At 40.3% G+C, this 9,143-nt stretch overlaps 1 protein-coding gene across 2 annotated transcripts; it reads right to left on the bottom strand.

The window, feature by feature from the left end:
* Window positions 1-1,171: 1,171 nt before the first annotated feature.
* Window positions 1,172-9,044, bottom strand: LOC109061523 (RNA-binding protein EWS-like). Of its 2 annotated transcripts, none has more exons than XM_042764821.1 (16): window positions 8,971-9,044; window positions 8,041-8,077; window positions 7,760-7,814; window positions 7,494-7,632; window positions 7,180-7,381; window positions 6,782-7,095; window positions 6,528-6,702; window positions 3,969-4,006; window positions 3,315-3,326; window positions 3,088-3,203; window positions 2,778-2,907; window positions 2,579-2,698; window positions 2,339-2,480; window positions 2,158-2,255; window positions 1,849-2,077; window positions 1,172-1,763 (listed from the first exon to the last, which is right to left on the bottom strand). In XM_042764821.1, the coding sequence occupies exons 1-16, from the start codon at window positions 8,984-8,986 to the stop codon at window positions 1,724-1,726; spliced, it is 1,863 nt and encodes a 620-aa protein (XP_042620755.1). In that variant the 5' UTR covers window positions 8,987-9,044; the 3' UTR covers window positions 1,172-1,723. The 2 variants fall into 2 exon arrangements, with proteins under 2 accessions (XP_042620755.1, XP_042620756.1); XM_042764822.1 differs by having other exon boundaries at window positions 6,782-7,092.
* Window positions 9,045-9,143: the final 99 nt, after the last annotated feature.

Genomic DNA, 9,143 nt, shown 5'->3' with positions numbered 1-9,143 from the left:
GTTCATCCACTAACTGGGCTAACAGTAAACACTGCTCCTCTGTCCAGTTGTGCTTTCTCGCCCTTCTTGGTTTTGATTCCATGTTTGATACATTAAAACCAACATTCAAACCACCACTTAAATAGACAGCAATCAGTGTAACTGGAATGAGTGGAACAATTTTTTATCATTCTAAGCCAATCAAATACCTTAAAGGAAATTAAAAGCATGGTAAATAAAATAAAAAAGGATTTATATACACACATATAATGTGTGTGTGTGAGAGAGAGAGAGAGAGAGAGAGAGAGAGAGAGAGAGAGAGAGAGGTCAAATAGGAAAAATTATGCATGTAAATACAAAGTGAAGGATTGGAATAGACCCTATACTTAAAATCACTCTTTTTTCCTTCTTGGAACACCAGCCAATCACAGTCTTCAAAAGACTGTGTCATACATAGCAACGGGGTCAACCCCGCCTCCTCACTAAGATTAAAGTTTTTGTCTTTTCCTTACTCAGAGTTGCTCTCAGATCGGTCCCGAATCGCTCTTAAGCTAAGACTCCTACGGAAAAGTTTTTAAGCTAAATTAAGAGTTTTCTGAGAGGATTCTTAGAATCTTTATGAATACGGGCCCAGGTGCGGATTCTTGCTCTGCTCTTCAATGTTTCCAAAGAGTCTGCTGTCCTTAGCAAGTAACATAACACAAATCTTACTGGTTGGCCAGTTTTCATCACAGTACGATGGAAAAGATTATATCATGTCTCCATTAAAAAAAAAAAAAAAATTCTGCCTTGTTGACGGAATGCTAATGTTTGTGTCCATCTGAACAGCATTAACACTCGCATTAAAATGTTTGTCACACCAAATAAAAAAATGCACTAAAGAAGCGAGGTTATTGCTTTAGCATTGAGGCCAAACGTCACTGGTTCCTGTGTGTGACGTGACCGCTAGAACATGTGCAACGGAGAACAACCTCCTGAAGGAAAAGTTTTCTGTGAATTCACACATTTAGGTCTGTTCACACAAAAGCTCCTCATAAGACTCTTTTTCACCATATAAAGTGTTAACAACTTCTTTGTACTTTTAAAAGCTCAACCACAGCCACAAGATGCTCAAAAAAAGTCTCTTTTTGATCAACACCAGGAATAAAAAAGAAATAAATAAATAACAGCATAGAACATGAACGAAAGCAAGTAAAAAAAAATTCCAGAAGTTTATTTTTTAGGTGAATTCTTGTAACACTGTTTGAAATGACATAAGGGGCTGAACAGCATCAGCTATTTACATTACTCAGTCAAACTGAAGATGCTACACTGTTTAGGTGAAGTGATGACAGTAAATGCAGAAAACAAGTACATGGCATAAGTATTTACAGCCATGCATTTAAAACACCCACAAAATGTTTTTGTTTAGTTTTTTTTTTACACGGAAAGCAGAGTAAAGGGGGTAAGGAAATAAAAAAGAAAACCTCACATTGTTCCACAAATATATTTCTGACAAATCCAAATGGCACACTGAACACCCTGCATTTACATGTGCATCTGGTTTCAATTACATTTCTGGACCAGAAAAGCAAGCACAAAACACAAAAGTAAAAAAAAAATAAAGAAAATAAAACATTCACTGAGGACTAACGGCAAAGCAGTAACGAGTTCCATACTAACCATTTATAAATATGGAATTGCAACTTTAAAATCATGTGAAAAACAAACAGGTGTGGGGAGATGTTGACCAGCGAGGCATCCCTCAATATGGTCTTTCTCTCCGTTCCTGACGATGGTCTCCCCTGCAAAAAAAATAAAAAAAAATCATTCATTTCTGTTCCTTTTTGTGGCTACAAAACCTTCACACTTCCACAGAAACATACTCACTTCATATCCATTTTGCCAGGTGGTCCCATTCCTCGCCCCCTTCTTCCCATGTCATCCATAGGAGGCCCGCCACGACCCCTTCCTCCAAAGCCGCCTCTGTCCATGCCACGCCCTCCTCTAAAACCTCCACGATCCACACCTCTGCCTCCACGGAATCCACCGGGTCCCCCACGGTCCATTCCACGGCCGCCACGCATCCCACCCGGTCCACCACGCCCACGGTCGCCACCTGAACCCCAAAAGACAGTTAGTGAATACTAGCAATGCAAATATCTGAAGCACCGTTGTTTGAATACAAAAGACAGTAACCTGGAGGAGGGAAGGGAGGAGGTCCAAAGCCTTCAGGTTTGGGTGCCTTGCACTGGTTACACTCCATTCTCCAGGCAAAGTTTTGGTTTCCACATCCCCTAGAAAAACAAAGACTCAGATCAGAGGCTGAAGGCAATACACGGAATATTGAGCAACACTGCGCTACTACTGAAAAACATACGCATTTGGACACTGCCAATCTCCTGCCCTCTGTTGCATGTTTCCTCCAGTAGGTCCTCCGCGGCCCATTCCCCGGGGACCTCCACGTGGCATGAATCCTCCTCGATCACCACCTCTGCCCATACCACCACGACCCATCATTCCTGCAGGAAAAGAGCCAATTCCAACTTAATGGTTAGACATTTCAGTAAAGAAAAACAGAAACTTAAAGAGGTTTTCTGTTGCTTCCAAATCAGTGTACCTCCTCGTCCCATCATGCCACCTCGGTCTCCTCTCATTGGCATGCCCCCTCGCATCATTCCCATCATGGGCTTGCGTCGGGCCATGGATACCTTCAGCTTCTTCCCCTGGAAATCTTTTCCTAATTGGAAAACATTATCTTGAGAACTCGTGATGAAAGGACAGACACTGTGGAATGATTTCAGTTAAGTTCAACACACCATCAAACCACTCGACTGCTGCCTTTGCAGATGGAGGCTCTTCGTAGGATAAGGTGGCATCACCTTTAGGTTTCCCAGTATCTTTATCTGTATATATGTTGACAGCAGGCAGGCCCGTCCGTTTGTTTATTTAGAAAGAAAAATGAAACCATATTCAATCATAACTTTCACGAAATTCAGGACCATTTGACGCATGTTGTAACCCAACCCTTTACATGTTTCAGTATTAGACCAATAGTTACATGGATAAACAACAAGCCATCCATCTTTCCGAAGCCATTTCATCTTACTGAAAAAGACCATCAAGTACCCTAATGATTCCACTGTGCTTGAAAAAGTCAGCAACTTCATCTAAGGTAGCGTTCTCAGTCAGCCCAGTGATGTAGATAGTGCTGTTTTCAGAGTCATCCTGCTCCTCTGGACGTCCTGCAGAGAACAGACAGTGTTAAAAGCAGAAGTTGTTGATAAAAATAGATTAAAAGGACAAATAATAATAATAATAATAAAAAAAAAAAAAAAAAAAAAATCCAAACTTACCCGTGTCACCATCTGTTTCAGGTGTTCATCAAGTAGGACACCAGGAGAGAAAGAAAGTGAGAAATAAGTTAGTTTACAAGCTGAGCTTCTCAAGCACCGACAAAATTATACTACCATTTTTTGGTCAAGACTGCCCCGGCACACTCTTTCTGACCATTCAAAGACATAAAATGACAAAATACCATCATGCTGTTGAACCAAGAATGGTTTGATTATTGTGAAAAAGTATTAAGAGGAAACTATTCCGAAACTACCTAGTTTTTATTCCAGTGTGCCTTAAATAGAAAACTAGATTTGCAAAAACCCTTGAAAACCAAGGACCCAAATTGGACTCCATACCTGATATCATATAAAATTGAATAAAATAGTAAAACACTGAAACGGTGATACTATACATGGCTGGGTCGGCCAGTTACCATTAACTCCTGATTATAAGGGCAAAGGTAACCTTTCATTGGAGTCCACACTCAGGATTTTTAACCAATAAAAATAGATGTGAATACCATTCCTCTACAAACCAATGGAAAAAGTTGAAAACTCTTAATTCTAGCCGGCAATGTAGTTCTGCAAGGCATTAATTATTTCCCTTCTGAAAAACACCCATAAAAGGTAGAGAATTCTAGTGTATGGTCTTGTGATTCTCATTAAACTTACCACCAGGCTTAATGAAGCCACCTCTGTCTCCAGCGATGCTGGGGGGAATAAGCGAAGATATGAAGGCGATATCCCTTAAAACAGCCACTTCGGTACCACAAAAAGGGTAATGGGGGCATTTTTCACAGTTCTAACTGACTCAACCCTCAACAAGCTCCCATTATAAAACAATATTGCTGAGAGTAACACTCAGCTGGGGTGTTGTAGCATTACAATGTCTGTGCACTGCGCCTGACTTGCTGGACTTACAATTGTAAGACATTAGTGGCTGAACAGTATTGGGGTTGTATAGAGCAGAAGTGAGGGTTGATCTTTATTACTACTGTAGGTGGAAAACCCCAGCAATTTGTACACTGTAACTGAGATGTAATTGTTTCAGACACAGCCCTGCTACCAACGCTAAATGAAAATGAGATTATGCAATATTTCAAACAAATTCATTCTTCACTAAGGATCTAATCGCATGTTGGTGGCAGCTGAACCAAAATAAAGGAGTAGCATGTGTGTGGCTGTATCTGAAACAATCTGCTTACATAAAGCTGGTACATGCATTTTAGTCAAATAAAAAAGAAAAAGCAGGTAAACCATAACACCACTTTTCTCTTTACAGAAATGTTTCTGATATAATTACACATCACACAAAAAAAGCTATCAAAACACTTTTATAAAAAGCGTAAACTTGTATGTTTAGGTCATTATTACAGTTTTTCTTTGGTTGTGAAACAAGATTTTCTCATTCCTGTGGGAAAAACACTTTTGGAACACCTCTTGACACCACCAACTTTAAGTCCCCATTTCAAAAGGCTGCCGGCCCAGACTCAGAACTGAGTAGTGGTACTGTAAAAGTATTGATGTGTTTACATGGCTCTCACTTTGTTACCTGTAGCGTATAAATGCGACAAAGCATGTTAAAGAAAAGGTTTCATAATGCACAAGACAATTGCAATCCAAATGTGTTACAAATAAAGAAAACATACCCTTTTTTAATAGGGAAAGTGAATGCAGTGTATTTTAACTGCTTGGAGCTTACCTTCATAACCAAAATACTTGACTTTAAAAGTAGTATTGCACAAGCTCAGTTAAATAAGTCTAGTAATACAACATATTTTAATATGCAGTGCAGGGGACACGTGCAAGATAATAACGAAGGGGCAAGCAGTTCTGTTGTAACAGTTTTGTGTCAAGCACCACTGCATTCACTTTCATATTTATTTTGTGTTAGCTTCCTGCTTTTGGCACTATTGCAAGTCTCTTTGGGAACCAATATCGTTTATTATAAAACAATGGTAATTTTATGCAATACTACACCTACAAGAAACATTTTCTAAACCTGCACTGATATTTATGGTCAATGCTTGTAAATGTTACCCATTTTAACACCTTTGTGTCTTTCTAAAATAACCAAAAATTGCACTTACAATTGAGAGTAAATGAGTAAAAGACTTAATGAGACTAATTAAAAATAATTCTATCTGCAGATCTGTGATTTGCAGGCAGACCTACAGAATCCCATTTGGAGTGATTTATCCACCTTTTGGATTTATCCTAAAGAATCACTCTATGCACTGACAATCTTATTACAGCCATTTGGAGCACAGATGTAATGAACTGTGCCTTCCCACGGTTTAATTATTTAGCTTTGTACTCTATCATCTTAGTTAGGGATACACCAAAATGAGCCGAAAATATACGGCTTGCCGCACCGGCCGGCAGTGTTCAGTGTGCAGGTTTCACTCTCCCTCTATCCGTCATCACTGTGCTCATGTACCACTCATGCTCACTGGAAAAGCAAAGTCCTATCGACGTGCCGGCAGGAAATTTCTATGTAGTAAACTTGTTCCTGTTTGCAATAGGACTACTGTGCTGTAGCATGGTGCAATACAGCTGTTCTGGGAAACACTGGTAAAGGACGCTACCCTCTCATTCACTGATCTGCTCCCCGATATGTTCTGCTCAATAAAATAATCAATAACATTTCAATAAAAGTGTGGTTGTTTCAATGGCTTGTTTTTTTTAAATCTGGTATCATTTAAAAAGTCTAACAAAATTACTTTATATTATTTAATAAATGCATTAAAATAATAATAAAAGCATTTTTCGGTTTTCAGCCAAGTGCATCCAGAATTTTTGGTTTTGGCCCAGAATGTTCATTTCGGTGCATCCCTAAACTTAATAAATCCTGCTTGTGAATTAAGATCCCTCAAATATATTTAATGATAAAGGGAATATGAGAGACTGAAATTATTATATAACTTTTCCCAATCATCTTACCTTAGGCCATAATGAGGCAGAGCTGAGAGCAGCAGCACTTTAGGATTTGAAATCAGTTTGGCATCTCTTCAAAACAATTGCGTGGATTTATCATCAAACTAAATTTTTAAAAGCTTCGATACTCAAGATTCTGATACATTAATTCAAACACAATTTTTGATAACAAAAAAAGTGCAATTTCTGTTGATCTAAGCATATAGAGCAGCTCTCAGCCCTGTATGGCTTCTTTCAGCTCCTGTCTGAGGGAAAGAAAGGTGGTGAGGTGAGACTGCACAAACGCACACTTACCCCATGCCTCCACGGCTCATGCCCCCTCGCATGCCACCACCTCCTCGCATCATCCCCCGGTCAAACCCACCCCGGCCACGCCCGCGGTTCTCCCCCCCTCCCATTCCTCGGCCCTCTCCAGGGCCAGAGTAACCACCTCCGCCCATGCCGTTTTGATGGTCCTGTCTGTAATTACCTGTGAAAGAAAATGATCTCACTAAAGCTTTCACATTTGGATACGATAGTCTCTGCCAAATCACTAGCAGCAGACTTACCATACTGGTTGGGTGGTTTATAGTCTGTCTGGGCATAGCCTCCTCCAGTACTGCCCTGCTGTCCGTATTGGCTAGCAGGGGGCTGTCCATAAGACCCAGAAGGTGGTGCGTAGCTGGTAGGCGGAGCCTGTTGCTGCTGGGAAGGAGTTTGTTGATATCCTCCCTGCTGGCTGTAGGAGCTCTGCTGTCCGTAGCTTCCTTGTTGGCCCTGGTATCCTCCCTGCTGCTGCTGAGAATAGGAGTTTTGCTGAGGCTGCTGGGAATACGAGCTCTGCTCATATCCAGAGGCCTGCTGGCTGCCAGAACTGTAGCTGTAAGGACACAAATTACAATTAGAGACCAACTCAAATATATTGTCAATCTTTAGAGGGCTACGAAGAACAGAGTAAGCCCAATACCTAGGGGGTGCAGCAGAAGCAGGCTGTTGTCCGTATCCAGGATATGCAGACTGGGCACCGTAACTGGCCTGCCCACCATAAGAGGCCTGGCTATTGCTGGTCGATGAGGCGGCAGCTGTGGAGGAATCGTAGCTGCTGGCTCCATATCCCTGCACAGGCTGACTGTAACCCTGCGGAGCGGCCGGAGTGGCATTATAACCACCTACAAAGAGTAAAAATAAAGTTACTGAATAAACACGGACCTTGGAGATACTGGAGAAATTGACTTTGGTTTGAATTCCACAAAAATGGATTAAAGGTAAAAAATAACATACCACTGGCAGGTGGTTGCTGTCCATAGGATGATCCATATGCCTGCTGGCCGTAGCTGCTCGAGGAGCTGCCGGTCTGGGAGTAGGTCGAGTCAGCTGGTTGGCTGTATGAACCGTAGCCTTGCTGTTGACCATACGACTGCTACACAACAAGAAGCAAGCATATATAGTAAGTCACTTGCATCAGACTGCACCATTAACAGCTATGGTTTCGTAATCATCTCGACAAAAAGCATTGAAAAAAGAAAAGAATTTAGGATGACGTTTACCTGAGTGCCCTGTGCATAACCCTGTTGAGAGGGCTGGGCCGCATAGGAGCTGTACCTGATAATATAAGATGGTTATCTCAGTTTATTCATGATAAACACACACAACTGTTACATACAGGATTGCCTCATATTTTGACCAGCACATTTCCAAGACTAAACATGAATGCTCCAGGTGTCCATTATTAGTGAATAAGGATAAACCTTCTTTATAAAGACCGCAAAAAAACAACAAAAAAAACCATGAGGAGTTATCATAGGAACCCTGTATCTGTTATACATACCCCTGTTGGCTTCCAGCCTGTCCGAAACTGCTGTAATCTGCGAGAAAAACACAAACATTTATTTAAAATATCAATTTCATTCACAAAAACAACGACTTTGAGTAACAGTCAAATAAACGTACGGTCATATACACTTTAAACGCTTATCTTGGCTCATTCAAAACACAAACGAATAATGTAAGAAAGAAAATATAGTAAACAAGTATATATATATATATATATATATATATATATATATATATATATATATATATATATATATATATATATATATATACACACACATACATATAGTAGTGTATGAATGTGTGATAGGTTTCAATGAGCAAGCGCCACACAAATAAACACGACAAAAATGAAAGAAGAACCGTTTTGATTCTAGTGACTCGTATTGTACTGATGTTGAAACAGAGGCATTTTGTGATTGATAATTACAGTATTATGAATAGCAGCGGATTATTACGATACAGCACATCTGAACATCATTGATAACAGACATACGAGCTGAGCTTCCGCGCTAATAACAATTAACCCGCCTTTCAGCTCGAGCGTTGCCAAGCAACAGACCGGCGCGCGTAAATTGGTGCTCAAAATGAAATAAGCTGGGTATAAAATAATTAAGGTAAACCCGTGTGCTATCAGCTAAAGAGGTGACTTGGCTGTGTGTGAAGCTAAGCAAAATGTAACGTAAAGTGCCGCAGTTTTCGACCCCCTCCCCCATTTTCACACACAGACAAACGGAACCGGTTCGAACCACACCGGCGAACTCGATAACATAAACATTTAACAGATCCATCGCCTTTCATGAAACATATAACTTAGTCTACATAACTATAACTGGCAAAAATATATATATATCCACGTTTATACATTCATAAAAAATCTCTTATGTGCTATTAAACGGCACAAAAGATTTAACGGCGCTCTTACCTGCAGGAGACGCCATTTCGTGTGCCGTTAGTTACGCAAACTGCGCATGCGTGGATGACACTCTTCAGGCGCTACCATTTAATCAAACGGGGGTGGACATTTATTGCAAACGTTATAATTTCGTGAGTATTTTGGGTATGAAATCCTATTTATTTGTCTGAACATTAACTTTT

Source organism: Cyprinus carpio, chromosome A10 (assembly GCF_018340385.1).
Source record: "Cyprinus carpio isolate SPL01 chromosome A10, ASM1834038v1, whole genome shotgun sequence".
Lineage (NCBI taxonomy): Eukaryota > Metazoa > Chordata > Actinopteri > Cypriniformes > Cyprinidae > Cyprinus > Cyprinus carpio.
Note: the sequence above shows the minus strand (reverse complement) of the source record. Positions and strands in the feature narration are given on the sequence as shown.

Coding starts and splice junctions, on each gene's coding strand:
- LOC109061523 (XM_042764821.1), bottom strand. Junction 7,633..7,759: donor GTTATGCACAGGGCACTCAG/GTAAACGTCATC, acceptor CTTGTTGTGTAG/CAGTCGTATGGTCAACAGCA. Junction 4,007..6,527: donor ATGAGCCGTGGAGGCATGGG/GTAAGTGTGCGT, acceptor TATTCCCCCCAG/CATCGCTGGAGACAGAGGTG.